Below are 17,629 nucleotides of genomic sequence, written 5' to 3'. Positions count from 1 at the left end.
CACTATAATAACAGATCACATGAAATGTGGGGCTTCGTATTTCCAGATCCAGTCTCAGACTGAAATTTAGTAGTTGATCAATGTGAGACTAGGACCCTAGGGACCGTCCAGCCAACCATGTTGTGACATGGTATCCAAATATCAAACTAATAAAACACAGAATACAAAGATGAGATCATAAATCAATCGGCTTTAAAACATATTTCCCAGACCAGTGAAATTTTGGGTTAAAAATGCTAAAATAACATTAAATACTTGGGATTTAGTCTATTTCCGGTGTGTCACATCTCGTTTGAAATATTGTAGTACTTGGTTCCAGTACATTCTGACCGAACCCATCATGGGACACATAAAGCCAACGGGACGGCAACAGGAATGTCTGAGTCAGGGTTGTAATGTGAACTCTACGACGGCATCTTGGCCTTCTACGCGACATCCATCCTCTTCGCCTTCCTCCCCTCCTCCTCCTCCCTCCTCTCCTCCTCCTCCCTCTCTCTCCCCCCCTCCTCCCCCTCGCTGCCATCCGCCGTCTCCTCCTGGGTTCTCGTGGGAAAAGCGGAGCTCTTCTCATCTTCCCCCTCCCCGTCTCCTCTTCCTCCTCCCTCGGCCGGCGCTCCCCCGCTCGCCTTTGACCCCCTCTGACTCCTCCTCTTCCTGGTCCTCCGCGTCGGGCACTGGAGGAGCAGAGCCTCCCTGCACCTCCTCCTGAAGGAGGAGTCACACGCGGCGTACAGCAGCGGGTTGAGGCAGCTGTTGAGGTAGGCCAGGCACGTGACGTAGGGCTGGGCGGCCAGCAGGGCCTGGTCCAGGGAGCAGGAGTACGGGACCAGCCCCAGCTCCAGCAGCATGTCCGCCGTCTTGTTGACGTGCAGGGGCAGCCAGCACAGGAAGAAGGCCAGCACCAGGCTGACGATGACCCGCAAGAGCCGCTGCTGCCGCCTGCGGTCGGGCCGGGGCCCGCGGCCGAAGTGGCGGCTCAGGAGGTGGGCCAGCGAGCAGTAGCACGCCAGCAGGACCACGAGGGGCAGGACGAAGCCGATCAGAGTGGACTTCAGACTCAGGGCGGCCGCCCACCACAGCTTGGCCCGCTCCCGCTCGGGGTCCGGCAGGTCGTCTCCGATCAGCATGGAGTAGTCCATCTGGCAGGAGAGCAGGACGTCACCGGGGTACGCCGGCGGCTCCGTGGGCCCCGGCGTCCAGTCGTAGTCGGCGTCGGCGTCCTCCCCCAGCTCCACCTCTTTGACGGAGCGCAGCAGGAAACCGGGAAGCGCCAGAACCCCTGCCAGCGCCCACACTCCCCCCAGCACCCAGCGCGTCCTGCTGGGGCAGCCGTTCGGGGCGGGGTGGCCGGAGTGCCGCCGCCCAATCAGCACCCAGTAGCGCTCCACGCTCAGCATGCTGAGGCTGAACACGCTGGCGTACATGTTGAGCGCCGTCAGGAAGCTGCTGACCTGGCAGAGGGGCTGTCCGAACGGCCAGTGGTAGCCCAGCGCCGTGTACGCCGCCCACAGGGGCAGAGTGACCAGGAAGCACAGGTCGGCTAAGGCTAGGCTCGCGATCAGGGAGTCGGTCAGCGAACGGGGGGGGCGTGGAGGGGATGGAACGGAGGACGTAGGGAGGGAACAAGGGGGCGCTCCGCCGCCGGAGGTCCCGTCAGGGCGGTCTGCACGGAGACCCCCACCGGAGCGGACGTGGTATCGACTGCTTCGGAAGATTTTGCCGAGGAACGCTCTGCTGATGGCGGTCGCGGCACTGGTGGCTCTGGAGGTCCGCCCGGCCTTCCTTCCCTCAGTCCGGTTCAGGTAGGCCCAGAGCACTAGGCCGTTGCCCAGGCAACCCACCAGGAAGGCCAGTAGGTAGACGGAGGGGATGATTGCGTAGGACGGGGACCAGTCGGTGTAGTCACACTGGGGGAGTGCCGGGGGGGAGGGGGAGGAGGAGGAGGAGGAGGAGGAGGGGGCATACCCTGGGTCGGACATATTGGTCTCCATCGGTAGATCCGACTTCTATCGCAGAAGGTGTGCCATTGAAGATGTTGGAGTTAAGATGCCAAAACCGATGATCCAGAATAAAGATGAGTACCTTGGCTGTGTTATATATATGTCTTCTGGGATACAAAGAAACGTTCTCCTTTCTATTAAATTTCTTTCTTCATTTTTTCTCACCAATTATATCAATCTGGGGACAGAGAGAAATAACCAGATTAAATGTCTGCTACATCTTCCTCAGAAACACGTCATCCCATCCAATGATACAAAGTGCAAACACACATGCATGACGTGCATAGATACATACAATACACAACCTTTTAAAACAAATGTCATTCCCTATTCCACAATTTAGCACTTAAATGTCGGTCCTATTCATCACCTGAAAATACATGAGCCACAATTATCAAGGAATTGACTATGTTTATATGACGCCTACCTCATCAAGGTTCTGCATAGCCTCTGCGTCATCTTCCTTTGCACTACTGAAGGCGTGACTGTAACCCTCGTCTCAATATATATATAGCAGTGCAACTTCCCCTCCCTCTTTCCAGCTCTCTCTCTCTCTCTCTCTCTCTCTCTCTCTCATATACAGTCTTCTCGTCTCTTGTTCCCATGCAAGGACCACCCCTACAGAACTTACGAGATCTGCATACGCTGCCCCCCCCCCAGCCAACACAAACACTAACCTCCCGAGACAGACAATAACCCCCACCCCCCCACACACACTGACATACAGTCACCCCTACCAAGATACACACAGACGCACTCACACACACAGACACACAGAAACACTATTCTATTCATATTCCTTGTAGAACCGATACACAAAAGTGGTCACAAACAACTTTTAACCACACACTAAGACAAACGGGACATAAACAGGCTTTCTCAAACAATCTTTTTGTGGTCCTTGTCTTGCACACACACACACGGCAAACATAAGAGGGCATCTTTGCAATTCAGAGACAGAAACGCCCTTAGAAAAAAAAATGGGGGACGCATACAGTATGTAAATTTGGCAAGCTAAGAGACAAAACTTCAAAGATTTCAGCCAACTTGAGTTGACCTGACTGTGATCCGATCCCTATGTGTCTACATCACAACAAACTGATACTTACTCAACAGACAAGAAACAATCACTGTAAATGTGTGCTCTGTCCCTCAAGATATATTGCTTGCTTTTGTCACATGATCGGCCAACAGCTTCAGACACTGGAATATGCATAGGCAGGATACACTCCATTAAGCTCATATTGTGTAATTAATATGACCCATGTAGACACTTAATATCCTTAATAGGCAGACGGACAGATGGTTAGACTCACGGACAGGAAGACTTTGTATGCCGGTCACTTTGAGAGGACATGGGTACAAGCTGATGAGCCTTGTTTGTCAACAGGAAGTGGCTGGTTTCCAGCGAGGCAAGGGGTTACCCCAAGATGAACCTGACGTTATTGGAACAGATGTTGTTCTAAAACATTCCACGGTCTTGCCTTACACTGGAGATTGGCGGTAAACACAAACAAGAGTGAAAGGCTAAGTCAATACTGGAGTCTGAAAGAAAGAAAAAGTAGGACCTGGGAAACAATGTTTCTAGCCACGGGTTGTCATGGGAAACCCTCTGGGAGTGGATGCAGTTAAACAGGAGCCTAGATTGGGTCATCTGGTTTCACAATGGAATTAGCGTTTTATTGCCAGCCCCTCATAATGTACATAGTCACAAAGAAATGTGTTGTGTTCAACATGAAATTAATGGTTTGAATGTGTAGACTTTTGTAGATATATACACACAGTATGTACATAATTCTCTCTTGCATATAGAACCCTGTTCATTTATTTATTAGAAGCTTATAATGTATTTCTTGCTGTGTGGTTATATTTATGTCTGGAGTTAAATAATCGGTACAATGCCTTCTATTGCAATGCGGTTCCTATAGCTCTCAGCTGTAAGTCCAAAAGAGTTTTAGTTTAGATATCTGAAGCAGGCCTAATGGATGAGGAATGAAAAGGAGTTCTTTGTTGCGCTGCTCTTGAAAGAAATATGAACTCACCATTTTCTTTCACGGATATCCACCACAGACAGTTACAGCAATAACACTAAAAAGTTACAAAGAATAAGATAAGAATTTGCATACACACAGAGATACTGCCCATGGCATAGCGCAAGTTCCACAGAAAGAAACCATCCAGAGATACAATTGCTTAATTCTTAATACCGTTGGGGGTACAAAATCAACCGTTATGGAAAAGCCCTCTGTGGCTCAGACGCTCATCGTTCTTCTCGTCTGGGTGGCGATGACACACGCGGACATTCAGGAAAAGCTAGTTCCTGCCTGCCGTAAGTTTCTGTACATGAGCACGCTGCCAGAGGGAAACCAAGGCCCGTGGCTGGAGCTGATCTGCCAGTACTACAATGGAAAGGCCCGCTTTGTGACACTGTACGACATGGTCCACCGGATCCCTGTCTATTCTGCCTACACCTTCAAGCGATCCGACGGTTCCCGGAAGGTCGACGTTCCTTGGATGTATGAGCCACAGGTGGTGTATTGGAGATTTTTTCCTTTTAGTAGTTTGCTTCTCAAAACCAAAAAATACATTATGTAACTATTAGTATATATATATATTAGTAAATGTTAATATACTGATTATTTTTGTGTACCTTTGTGAAATAGTTTGATCATTCAGTGAACCTGTTGGCCATCATGACTAAATCTCATTCTAAAACGGCCTCAACCGACACAATAACTTTACAACCATGGACTTTATTAGGATGTCATTACGGCATCCGTAAACCAAGTGCTTGCAAACAGGTCAACTTCCCCAAACGTAGCGGCTTCTCCCCTCAGCTTTCCATAGCCATGGGTTCACGGGACATGCAGCAGTTCCCTCAGAGGGACCTCCATCGGAGCGCTGCCGACGCCCAGGCGGTGCTGGAAGACTACCGGGACACCGTGGACATCGTGCGTGGCCAGCTCAACCCAGACGAGCACCAGAGCGAATTCGACGACCAGGCGGCGACCTACACCTTGACCAACGTGGTCCCGCTGATCAAAGAGTTCAGCGAGGGACCCTGGGCGGCGCATGGCAAGGTCACACGCCAGCGACTCAACAACTACTGCCGGGGCACAGCGTACGTTGTCACCGGAGTGCTGACCTCCGGAAGGGCCATTCGTCGCTTCGACGCCGACCGCGTGGCGGTTCCCGACTACGTGTGGTCGGCGTACTGCTGTGACGACTATGACTGCAACGCGCCATACCACGAGTTCTCCAAGTTTCCCGCGTTCGCCTCTCTGGGGCGCAACAGAAGGCTGGATAATAAGGTTGAGGAGACGTCCGTCCAGCAGTTGGAGGACTTCATCAAGAGAGTGACTGGCAAGACGGTCAATATTTTTTATAAGGATTGTAAATGATAGAGCTTGCAATTTTGTTACATCTCTAATATTCACACTAAATAATTATACACTGTAATTAACGGCAATGCCATAATTGGCTACTGCTTCACAAGTGGTGTTATCCAGTTTATGGCATGGTTTACTTACAGTAGTAGGGCTACATGTAATACCAAATATAGAAGAATAGTTTGACATTGTATCATCCCACCCACTGCCCGACTCAGCTCTAGTACAGAGGAAGGAGAGGAATACAACTTGTATCATCTCCTGTATTTACAATTCAGTCACGTCTGTGGGGACTATGTTTTATTTACCCCCCCCCCCCCCAACACACACACCTTCTAAATGTAACGTATAGTTATATAACTCTGTATAGACAATTGAGTTGGATGAATCTTCTTTACCTCCTTTCTGTGAGGATGTTGACATGTTAGCCTATGTGCACAGGATGTGGCCAGTCAACAGTACCATCTAGTACCACTAGGGGGAGCTCAACCAGCATTATGTCGTAGTGCTAAAAATGTATCACCATTTATATTGTATGAAATTAACCAAATTGTGAAGAAATATGGTTAGGGCAATCACCATGAATAAATAAATGTCAATCTCACTCTTAGTACCTCATTCAACATTTAATAAACTCTCCAATCCAGGCAAATCAATTTACAATCATAAAAAGATTTCTATACAAAGTAGTGTGCATGACCCTGTGCAGTATGACGTATTTATATTTGAATGAATTTAACTTTTTCAAAAAAGGCCAAGTGTCAATCAAGTAATGCCTAGGAGCATGTAGCCCAAATAAAAAACACAATTAGAAAGCAAAGAGTTAAAACTGCCGGATGAAAAGAAAAAGGAGTTGTTTAAATTGCTGCTTAGTCGTCTTGTTGAATAGAATCACAGAACATTACTTAAAAAAGGGGGGACTTAAGTTCACCTAGAACCCCAACACACACAATCACACACACACACACACACACACACACACACACACACGCACACGCCGCCCTCACATCAGTAAGTCGCCACAGTGCACGGCTGCAGGACAGCTTGTAACGGCGGTCCAGTTCCTCGCGCCCCGAGGTCAGTTGAACCACGTGGTGTTGAGCTGGGTCTGGTTCTTGATGCTGGTGTCCATCTTGAGCACCTCCCGGATCGCCATGGTAGCGTAGGTGGAGGGGGGGAGGGAGAACTCCATGCGCAGGGCTCGGTATTTGCCCTCTGTGAGGGTGGGGGTCAGGAAAACAAACCATTAGGCCAAATAATGAATGAATGAATAATGCATGTGGTGAATAATGTTTATCAATAGAGGACTTTCAGCTGTGGTCAAAGGGTTAGGGACAGAATTTATTTATGCGCTTAAATGTTTTCTCCTTGGTCAAATGGAACATCTATCACAGCTGTGAAGCAACAGGGGAGATGAATGAAGGCGTGACTAAAGTTTTCAGTAACAAAAAACCCTAGAAAAAGGATGGATCATTGATCCCTAAGCTCCTATCATATATCCACGATTGCCCAGGACTTGTAGTGAATATCCTAGATGTAGCTCTGGGCAGCACACAACAACCCCCAGTTGACCTACCGGTGTTGAACACTGGGCCCGGTTTGTTCTCCAGCTTCTCCACGTCTGTGTGCACCAGGGAGACCCTGGGGTCGTCGTACTGGATCACCTCCCTCGTATGGAGGAACAGACAGCCACACTTTATATACACACACTACACTGGAATATAACTAACCAGACCTCAACCTGACTAGACTGTAAACGGGACTAGCCCACAGTATTTTTTATATTTGCCTCCTTCTGACCCAGCTTTGTCAATATAAAACTAAGAGCAGGAATGTTAAAGACAAATAAAATGATAAGGGAACAAGTAGAGAGCCAGGTGCATAGAGTACGGATGATAAGTGTAACAGAAGGGGTTAGTGTAGTTTAATATTACTATGATGATCAGGAACTACTGTGTTTTCATGTGTATTGCTGTCGTGACGTTCTGTGTTACAAACATAGCTGTAGCACAGTAAACTCATAACAGGAACCTATCTGGCCTTCCCGTAGGGCGTCTTTGAGCAAGATGTATAACCCTTATCTCCTAAATGAGCTGCATCTGAATTTGGTTGATTTTGAAGCGTCTGCTCAAATCACAATCATCATTCAAGTAGATGTTTTAAAGTGTTAGCAAGCTAAGTCTGAGTAGAATCAAAATATAGCATCCAAATCAGAGTAGCTCCAAAAAGAAACAGTTTAGTGCTGCACCTTGAGTGCAGAGTAGCGATATGAATCACAAATACAACATCAGCATTTTCATTCATTTTCTTTTGTTATGACTCAAACGGTAAAGGTCTGTGAGACCAGAGCGCGGGTGAACCGAGGTTGGGCTGGTTTAACAATGCATCAGGGGAGTGGGGCGGGGGTTACTGACCAGCTGACGTCACTGGGCCGGATGACCACGCGCCTGTAGGCCCCGGCCAGCGAGTAGTCCTTCACCTTGTGCCTCATGGCGTCGATGTCCAGGCCGTCGGCCGTCAGCATCTCCCTGTAGCCTTTCCCCACTGTCACACAACCAGGGCCTCAGCAACTCACTTCCCTTTGAGGGTCTGTCGTTCACAACATGCACTTTGTACACTTACGCAAGATAATCTTTGCAGCTTGAAAACATCCATTTTAGTGGAATTTCAATTTTTGTTTTTAGAAGCACTGGTCATTATTGTTGATAGTCGTCACTTTTAGAAGCTAAAATCCTTTTGTTAAAATGTAAGCAGAAAATGGTTTGCCAACACTTGGATTGGGCAATATTTTGAATCTACCTTTTTACTAAAGTGGAGACAACACCAACGTTTACTTCAGATGGAAGGATTTGAAATATCCAAAACAATATGATATCCTGAGTATAGAAATTTGTCCCGAGTTTAGCAACATGACCCGAGTTTAGCAATACGTCCTGCGTATCTACAGAGACCTTACCATGGTGGGAGGGGTAGATTACGTCATAGCCAGGCAGAGGCATGACAATATCATGGATAGAGAGGCCCTTTGCTTCCTCTGCAGATAACCTGTGTGCTGTGCCTATAGACACAAGAGAAGCAATAGCAAGTATTTAGGATTTGTGTTTAATCTGAAGACGTCCACATTGAGTTTGCCCAACCGGCTAATGTTTAGAACCAAGATGGCCGCTAGGTGACCAAGGCCCATGATGAGGAAGCCGACCCAGGCGGTGCTTACCTCCTTTCAGCACCAGGTCCCCCTCCACCGCCTTCAGGCCGAAGGCCTCGATCCTGCGGCTCACCATGGTGTTCCACACCACGCTCTGGTAGCTGTGGATGTACATCAGACGGTTGTTACGCGGAATCTGGAGAGACAAATATAAAAAAACACATCAGTTACCGGGAAGCCAGGACAACAACGCTTCAAAACACTTCATCTAGAAAGATCTTTCTGAAAAGGGAACAATACTAATCTCAAAAACACCTTTTAACCGTTGTATGCTGGTTCCCGTTTGCATTGCCTCTCTGGAAGGGCACGTATTTAGCTCCAACCAGTTGCACAATACATCTCTTAACACACAGATGGATATCTATCTACATTTATAGAGCGAGTGATCAGAGGCCCGCCTGCCCTAGGGTGAGCCGGCTGAGAGAGGCGCTGTTGCGAGTACTTCTGCCAGGCGGTTCAGGTCCTTATTGAAGACCCACCAGTCCGAAGGCGGTGACGACGTTCTTCTTGCCGTACATGCAGAGGCCCCGCAGGAGCTGGCCCTCCACACAGCGCTTTACCGGCAGCTTCTTCAGGGCGGCCTCCGGATCCTGGGACTTGGCCCACTCCTCCCGGCAGCGCACCAGATAGCCCTTCTCCGCTGGAGATGGGGGGGGGGGGAGAGTGTTAAGGACTACATCCACATTTACTGCACGACGGAAGGAACATCCCTTCCTCCCCCCTTTCTTCCCTCCCTCGCTTGCTCCCTTCCCAGTTACCTCCGGGTCTCGGCTTCAGGATCAGGTCAACCACCTCGCTCCAGTCATTCCTCAGGATGGCCCTGGAGAGATAAACAAGTCCACAATGAACCACTTGGCCTCGACAATAAAGCATTGCACAATGTAGTACAATGACGCGTCACAACCACTTCTCCCATGAACAGAAACAAAACGTATCTGAAGACAACACTTCGCGGGGCAGAAGACACGCGCATAATCATGGAAATAAACAGCCCTTTATTAGGAGCAGGGTTGGCTTTAGAATGTGGCATGGACTGCGAGGCACAAGACACTTCAGTTTGACCGGGGGCTCTTACTTTCCAACCTGGTAGGTGGGCACGGCGGTGGTGCCGAAGCGCTGCATGCCGTAGTAGTTGATGAAGCCCGTTTCCTTCAGGGAGTTCAGGGCCTGCTCCACCTGCTCTTGGCTTCCTGAGATGTTCCTGACGTCACAACACAATATGGATGTTTTACACTCCATCCGTTCTGAACAGTGGGATTCACTACAGTGACAGGGAGGACGAGGAGATCAATACAATGGAGGTGGGATAGTCTACTATCCATCCAAAATAATTATTGGTTGGATATTTCCTATGTCTCCAGTCTAGCTGTAGGCATCCTAACCAATACCTGCTGCTTAAGAACCAGCATTTAAATTTACAGCACGTCCCTAAATATATTAAATATGATGCTCAGACAACGACCGTACTCGCTCCATTGTGGTTGATGATACAAGTTAGTAGTAGCCCTAACATAACCCATCTGAAGTGATCACCCTCATGATAAAAGCCCTGACATCCATCATATATTCAAGGTCACCAACACCCTGGTAAAGGTCATAGCCCCGACACAACCGGCCTGTCTGCACCGACCTGAGAACCACGGTGAAGTGATTGCCCTGGAGCTCCCCGAGCTTCAGGGGATGGTTCTTGTAGCAGAAGTTCCCCAGCTTGAAGTTATTCAGGCACTTGTTGAGGTGAGACAGTCGCTCTGCAGTGATCCTGCAGGGGGAGAGGCATAGTTACCATGTGCAGTGGAAAGTAAAGTCAAATCGTTACAATTATCACACCAACAATAACGTATAAAGAGGGAGGGAGCGTCCTGGATAGATCTAAAGACTCACCTGAGAACAGCGATCTCTTGTACGGTGATGGCCCGCTTGTCCTTGGTTCCCATGTAGGAGAAGACATTCGGTCTGAGCCTGGAAAGACAAGCATGCTTAGGAACCCGTTCTTGATCTATTTTGTGCACTTTTTAAAAAGGGGGACAAGGATCTCCACTAAACTGACTCGACAAGGATAAGGTTCAGCTCCGCCAAATTAATAGAATACAATGAATATTGGATGTTTATCCATCTCCTCTATAAGTTTTTTTTTTTTTTGTCATTACCCATAAACCCCATTGCCCATCTTTTTAAAACACCTTTGGTTACTCTGTGATATGAAACTCATGTCACAGAGAAGCGAAACTGGTGGCAAGCATGAAGGACCATAAAACCTTGTTTTTCTTAATAAATGCTGGGAAAACCACATGAGTTATAAGGAATAGTTTCCTTTTTCAGATCTTGTGATGAAGGATTAATGAAGTGCAGTGGAGGGGGGGGTGTCCACACCTGAGGAACTTGGAGAGAACGTTGATGGAATCCATAGTATCCTTGTTCTCCTTGTAGAGGACGAAGTGGCAGAAACTACCGCGGTTTTTGGGCCAGGAGTGTTTCCGCGGCGCTTTCAATGGAGACAAAACAACAGGTTATCATTGGTCAGAGCTCAGAACCTTTTAGAGGCAACATAAATGAACTGCCACTTGACTGTAGTTGCATTAGGCTGCTACGGTCCCGGATACAACCAATAATGGAAACAAAATAACTTCTTAACCACATTGTTTAAAAGCAGTACAGCGTACCCAAGCACACTCACGCTTTTAAGGAAAAGCGTTTAAACCCATGTCCATTCTGACTCCCAATATGATTTTCACCCGTTGTTTGAAAGTCATTATTTAAAAAGAAAACTGCTTCCTTTGTGCCGAGTGGACATCAAGTTCTTACCTGCTGTGGCTCTGACCTCTGCCCCCCACCAGGGAACAGCAAGGGGATGACAGAAACACGTTACTAAATAAAAGCTGCTCACACATTTCTGTCTGTGTTGGAGGGGGCAGGCCGTCGAGAATGAGTTGGGCGTGCAAGGGCTGGCATGGCAGTGTTTGGTATCAGAACACACAACTCGGGGTGGGTGATGAAGTAATATGAGGTGCAGCACATTAACCCAGGTCAATAAATAGATCCTCTGCAGGAATAATTATCTTCTAACGATACTAATAATTGTGTTAACTGTCCATGCTAAAAACTTGACAATTTGAATTTTGTAACAAACCATGGATACCGCTGATTCAAAGTAATTTCAACTCTATTCTAAGTGCATAGCAATGTCGAATCTATCAAGGCACACGGATTTGTTATTACTTTCCATTAAAGTTTATTCTCTGTGGCCCGAAATCTTCAAACTTGCAGCTCAAAGGTATTGCACAGTCGAAGGTGGAGGACATTTGAACCACTGCAAGGCATGTAAGCGCTTAGCTTGAAACAAAATCGAGCTTTCCAATGAGAATCTTGATCCACATCACTGCAACATGCAGGTATGTCATGAGACACATGGTCCTCTTCTGCATGCATGGCATGGTCTTGTGCTAGAGGCGCCCGTGATGACAACATGCACGAGGGCAGAGAAAGCCAAGCTACACGTTCAAGAACATGCACCAAAACACCAGGAAACGACAGGAAATAGTAATCTGACATGGACAGGTTTTGCCAGTGTAGAAAAGTGCTATAAAAATCTTTTTTTTATTATTATTATTATTATTAAAGAATAACTTTGAAGCTAAATCTCAAAGTGATGCAGACATTCAAAGGTAGGAGTATGGGCGTGAATATTCCATTACATATTCACTCCTACCGGCGCCGTGGCTTAGATGGTTAAAGCGCCTGTCTAGTAAACAGGAGATCCTGGGTTCGAATCCCAGCGGGGCCTTTTGGCATGACAACCGTCTCAACGTAGATAATGAGACCGATTGAAACAAACAATAGCGAATAAGTCTGATATTAAAACCATATTGTGCATTCTTTGATTTCTGCATTTAGGAGTGTCAGTCGTATTTTTTACGATTATTTTGTAATGTCATGGGAATACACCATAGGCCTAAACACTTCACACAGCCATAAAAAGCATTTCATTAAGTGAACATTTTGTACTGGAGATGCAGGTTGTTTGTACATTTGAGAAGGATAGGCCTAATTAATTGTTTAATTTTACTTAAAATTGTGAACATAAAAAGTAGTTTGTGGATATTTGTAAAGATTTGCTTTTGCACATGAATGCGTAGCTATGTGGTACCCGATACATTTATAAAATCAATACACAGGCCTACGATAAAGTTCAACTTTCTCCACTCAAGTGTAAATTGTGTGTGGCAATGAATTAACCTTTATCTTTAGCGAATGGTATACCCCACTGCTGCCTAAATCCTTCTACTTTATCCTACATCATTTTTAAATTGTTAACATTTTCACCGTCAAAGTTCTGCGTCAATATTCCCCTTCATCCTCTATACATGCCATCTGAAATGCCAACATACCCATCCCCACCGCTGATGCCAGCTAGCCCGTTACCCTTTCCAGAGGCCTATTGGATGTCCATTCCCGTGGACCCTGCTCCCGACCGGTCTATTTACCTGCCAGGGCCTTCTTGCCCGCGGCATGGTAGGCCACGATGAACTTGTGAGTGTCCCGCTCCTCGGTCTTTGTCTCCAGACCGGGAAACTGGGTCTTGATGGCCTTGTGGATCTGGGTCCGCTTCTCTTTGGTGTCGTCCACGACCTACCGACGACAGGGGACACGCCGCCTCTCATTCTCTTACCCCAGAAAATAGTTCAGCCAAATTGAAAAACGGGCGAAAAAGAAAACGCCATCGTTTCATGCAAAACTAAAAATTTATCATCTTGATGAACTGCATGAAATCTGGCCACCGGTATGTTAGAAAATCTCTCAAATGTGCGTCCACCTGTGGAATGAGGGCGCCCTTGTTGCCAAGCACACACACACACACACCTCTATGGAGACGTCGCCCTCTTTGTTCTTGAACAGCTGCAGTTCCCCCAGCTCCTTCTTCTGGTCCCCGGTCAGGACGTCGGGGTCTTCTGGGGCGGGCTCAGGGTCTGGGGCCTCCTGCAAACACCACCTATGTATGAGCATCCTGCATCGTTTCATCTGGGCCTTCATCGCTCAGTCCAGATGTGGTCGAGGGATACATGCATCCATCTTAAAGGGCCGGTGTGTGCATGACTTGCAACTTACTTTTATGAAATACTGCACACTCAATACATAGATATAATAAGAACATGCGTATATATTACAGAGGTGTAAGAAATAGTGATGTGGAGTTGCACATTTACTATAAATATGACTAGTGTTGGTTGGGCAATACATTGCTGCTCCAGTTTGATATCTAAAAATAATGGAAGGAGTCTCTGTAAGTATGTCATTCATTTGAAGACAACTGTCGATCCGACCGTCAACCTCACTCTTCGCGAGTATGTGGCCGAGGACAAATGGAGGCACGGTGTAGAGTGCAGGTTGTTTGGATGAGTGGTTCACAAAAAATACAATACCAGAGACCAGGCAATCAGCTTGTTCCAAACATTTTGAACGGGCACTGCACTAGTTAGTTCAAAAGTGACACCTCACCTCTTCCTCTGGAGGAATGGATAGGTCATCCAACTGCACAGTCTTGCCTTCTCTGTTGATCTCATGAACAACAAAGTCTGAATATCTAAAACACAAAAAGCATGATTAGGCAAGGTATTTGAATGGTTTAACATAACTTCATACTTTTAACTTGTGGTTAGATCTTACCTCTCCTTCAGAATACCAGAGAATCCCTTATGCTCGCTGATGAACTTGAGAATTCCAACATCCAACTCCGTCAGCCCATGTTTCATCATGTCCGCAAAGGTCTCTCCATCCTCCTCCTCATCATCTTTGGGCATTTCCTCCTCCTCATCCTCCTCATCATCTTTGACTGGATGTTTGGAGTTGCCTCCATTATTATCATTAACCCTTGGTTTCTTCGAGGGCACAGCCTCCTCCTTCTCCTCCTCGGGACAGACGCGCTTTTCACCCCCTTGGACAGGGACCAGTGCGGGTTCAGTTTCCTCCATGGTCACCCAAGGTAACAAACCAGTCAACCTATTAAAATAAACGAGGGTAAAAGTTTGATTGTTGTAGCGACAGCATACTATGAGGCTGAAACACTGCCATATTGTTGGCAGTTCACTTACCGTTATAGAAATTAAAAACAAAGGCTCGGATTCAGAAGGAGGACAATACGTCTTGCCCACACAGAGCGGCCGTTGCAAATCCAGCAATTGATTAGAGGTAGAAACTACAAAACAAGGGTTAACGGATATAGAAAAACATTAACGCTGTTGTCAAAGCGTCAGTCCCGCAGTCCAACGTGTGGTGTCACCGGGCGAAGCTAACGAGCTAAAAATAATATCGCAAGCAGTAAAGTGTAGTCAATCGTAAGTGCATATAAAATGTGCATGGACGGCTTGTATTTGATAGCATACCACCTACCTACTTGCGGCGGATTTTAGAGCAGTGCGCACAGTGAACGGAGCCAGATTTCCCTTGCACGTGTACGATTAATTCCGGAAACAGATCAGATCCCGCCCTAAATCCCGCCCTCTACAAGGCTGCCAATCAAATTGCAGCGCCGTCTAGCAGGGTTTGACCAATGTTTGGGACCATGCTAGCCTTATGAAATACTTACCGAGTATCTTTTGTATGATGTTTAAAATAAAAAAATGAAGTGGCGTGTAAACATTGGTTTATAAATGATCCATGCACATAGACCTGCGATTTGTTGATGCAGCCCTTGGAACAAAAAAGTCGGTTCTACAAATTGTAGCCTATGGAACAAGTAAGACTGTTAACGATCGGTCTTCCATCGGCGCCGTGGCTTAGATGGTTAAAGCGCCTGTCTAGTAAACAGGAGATCCTGGGTTCGAATCCCAGCGGGGCCTTTTGGCATCGACAACCCGTCTCACCGTAAATAAGAAGACCAATTGAAACAAACCATTGCGAAGAAGTCCGATATGTAAACTAAGCGAAGCGCATTCTTTGATTTATGCATTTAGCAGAGTCGGTCGTGGATATTCTAAAGATTGTTTTGAAACGTCATGGCAATACAGCATAGGCCTAAACACATTACACAGCCCTATAAAGTGTTTCATTTAGTGTACATTTTGTATTGGAAATGCAGGTTGTTGCTGAATACAAGGAGGATAGGCCTAATTAATCGTTTCAGTTTATGTACAATTAAAAAAGTAGTTTGTGGATATTTGTAAAGATTTCATTTTGCACATGAATGCGTAGACAGGTGGTACCCAATACATTAACAAAATCAATACATTGACCTACAATGGCGTTCAAGTTTCTCCACTCAAGATGCGTAAATTACGCCATGAATGAACGTTTTTCTCTCTTCTGGCGATAGAGGGAGTGCGCGTCCTTGCAAAAACAGGAGAGTGCGTGTGCGTGTGCGTGTTTTTCTGTGTCTCTCTCTTTGTGTGTGCGTATTGTAGCTTAGATTAGAGTAGAGTAGAGCCGGAGAGAGAGAGAGGGAGAGAGTGAGAGAGAACCCGGCTCCCTCCGCTGAGCCACCCGCTCTGACTGAAGGGAAGAGGAGGAAACATGAGCTCCAGAAAAGGTGCGTATCTTTCAGCCCACGAACATATTTTCCCGTTTTGGTTACAGGCATGTGGAAGGAAATGGCGATACTTTAGCAATATAGTTACGCTGTAATGATTGAATTAGAGTTTTGGTTAATGATGCGGGACCCCAAGGCAAATCCCGTCTGACTGATATGTGCTATGTGTTATGCTTCTCCCCTCTTAATCCTCACCCGTCATCACTGTCACCATACATGTCATCCGAACCCGAAAGTGATGGCTATTCAAGCCAGAAAACGAAGGCCAAAGGGGAAGAAAGAAAAAACTGCTCACCATCGGAGGCAAGTGGGGCGGGGGTGGGGGGAAATAAAGTGTTTGAGGTTTGTTGTGTTGTGTGTGCATCAGCTCGTGACAGCCGGTCTGGCCATATGACGCTGGGAACGGGCATCGGTGCCGGTGCGTTGGCAGTGTGGGATATGGGTTCATGTTTGGCGAAAAACACATGGACACAGACACACACACACACAACACACACAAACACACACACACACACACACACACGCGCACACACACACACACACGCGCGCACACACACAGACGTTTATGCACGCACACACACACACACACACACACACACACACGCACACACGCACACACACACACACACACACACACAGAGGTAAATCCGAGGGTCTCTTATATCAAAAGCGCACCTCATTTTGGCATTCGTTGCCTACCAAGTTTATCTCTACATTTTAATTCGAGTGGTGACCCAGTATTGGAGGATACTTTAACTTGGATGGGGGGGTCGTAAAGATTTGCCAGATGTGACAGCTTGGCCTCGTTGCACTAATGACAGCTTTATATACAAATGGGCTAGGCGAGCGATTCTACCGACCGTTACAACCATGTTATTTAGCAATGTCTCCCACGTAGCCTGTTTAAAGTAGCGCAAAAAAGAAGAAGAATGTAGGCTATGTGGTTTATACATGCAGACATGCGATCGCTCCCCTTTTGCTTGAAACACAAACCGGCGTCGGCAGCATGCATTTCCCTGCCGGATACAGCGGTCGGCGCCGTGTGTGCGCGCCAGCCGCAGTGGCTGTGTAAAGTGCATGCGAATTGCGAATCGGCCTGGAGAGTGTATGGGGGAGAGCCGGTGCGCCATGACACCACGCTATTGGCGCGACGTCACTGGCCGTCGGAAAGCATCAATTAAGAGACACGTCTGGCGTTCCGCTGACGGCAGACCGAGACTTCCACTGCCTTCTCCCACTGCCTCTGGACTGACTGACCCGATAGCCTAAATGCACTGAAACACTTTGCTACTGCCCATGAACCATGACCGATTGCAAACCGAGTATGTCTCAATATGTGTGGCAGATTATTCGTGTTAAGGTGTGATTGCCAGATACATTGTTGCATATCTTTGAGAGCATATCATGAGACACAGTGCTTTTATCTATCTAGCTACTCATGGGTGTGTGTGTGTGTGTGTGTGGGGGGGGGGGTGTGTGTGTGTGTGTGTGTGTGTGTGTGTGTGTGTGTGTGTGT

General features: G+C 47.2%; 4 protein-coding genes across 5 annotated transcripts in view; 2 read left to right on the top strand and 2 right to left on the bottom strand.

Moving 5' to 3' along the window:
• Nucleotides 1–425: 425 nt before the first annotated feature.
• Nucleotides 426–1,991, bottom strand: aplnr2 (apelin receptor 2; the record flags this gene model as incomplete). The annotated part of the gene is made up of 1 exon (XM_079742783.1): nt 426–1,991. The coding sequence occupies one exon, from the start codon at nt 1,989–1,991 to the stop codon at nt 426–428; it is 1,566 nt and encodes a 521-aa protein (XP_079598909.1).
• Nucleotides 1,992–4,849: 2,858 nt separating this feature from the next.
• LOC307080149 (endonuclease domain-containing 1 protein-like) lies at nt 4,850–5,401 on the top strand (the record flags this gene model as incomplete). Its single annotated transcript, XM_079742780.1, has 1 exon — nt 4,850–5,401. One exon carries the CDS (start codon nt 4,850–4,852, stop codon nt 5,399–5,401), a length of 552 nt encoding a protein of 183 aa, XP_079598906.1.
• Nucleotides 5,402–6,031: 630 nt separating this feature from the next.
• pus7 (pseudouridine synthase 7) lies at nt 6,032–15,056 on the bottom strand. 2 transcript variants are annotated; one of them, XM_079743182.1, is made up of 17 exons: nt 14,979–15,056; nt 14,681–14,784; nt 14,256–14,588; nt 14,088–14,172; nt 13,452–13,568; nt 13,076–13,220; nt 10,965–11,076; nt 10,476–10,553; nt 10,225–10,353; nt 9,670–9,795; nt 9,353–9,414; nt 9,074–9,234; nt 8,604–8,730; nt 8,346–8,447; nt 7,804–7,933; nt 6,966–7,057; nt 6,032–6,604 (listed from the first exon to the last, which is right to left on the bottom strand). In XM_079743182.1, exons 3-17 carry the CDS (start codon nt 14,558–14,560, stop codon nt 6,468–6,470), a joined length of 1,908 nt encoding a protein of 635 aa, XP_079599308.1. In that variant the 5' UTR covers nt 14,561–14,588; nt 14,681–14,784; nt 14,979–15,056; the 3' UTR covers nt 6,032–6,467. The 2 variants fall into 2 exon arrangements, with proteins under 2 accessions (XP_079599308.1, XP_079599309.1); XM_079743183.1 differs by lacking the exon at nt 14,979–15,056 and having other exon boundaries at nt 14,681–14,851.
• Nucleotides 15,057–16,011: 955 nt separating this feature from the next.
• The window catches only part of LOC307080473 (SRSF protein kinase 2-like), a 44,080-nt gene continuing 42,462 nt past the window's right edge, over nt 16,012–17,629 (top strand). Inside the window, exons 1-2 of the mRNA XM_079743177.1 lie at nt 16,012–16,113; nt 16,350–16,416. Of these exons, the coding sequence (XP_079599303.1) occupies nt 16,098–16,113; nt 16,350–16,416 (83 nt within the window). The 5' untranslated portion in view covers nt 16,012–16,097. The remainder of the gene's footprint in view (nt 16,114–16,349; nt 16,417–17,629) is intronic.

Source organism: Pollachius pollachius (genome assembly GCF_949987615.1).
Source record: "Pollachius pollachius genome assembly, chromosome: 9".
Taxonomy (NCBI): Eukaryota; Metazoa; Chordata; class Actinopteri; order Gadiformes; family Gadidae; genus Pollachius; species Pollachius pollachius.
Note: the sequence above shows the minus strand (reverse complement) of the source record. Positions and strands in the feature narration are given on the sequence as shown.

What these genes read in the sequence shown, in the direction of transcription:
- pus7 (XM_079743182.1), bottom strand. Translation starts at nt 14,560, where the DNA reads ATGGAGGAAACTGAACCCGCACTGGTCCCTGTCCAAGGGGGTGAAAAG. An exon ending in AATCTACCCCTCCCACCATG is followed by an intron (nt 7,934 to 8,345) that starts GTAAGGTCTCTG and finishes GTTGTGTGACAG; the next exon opens with TGGGGAAAGGCTACAGGGAG. An exon ending in GGGCCCAGTGTTCAACACCG is followed by an intron (nt 6,605 to 6,965) that starts GTAGGTCAACTG and finishes CCACCCTCACAG; the next exon opens with AGGGCAAATACCGAGCCCTG.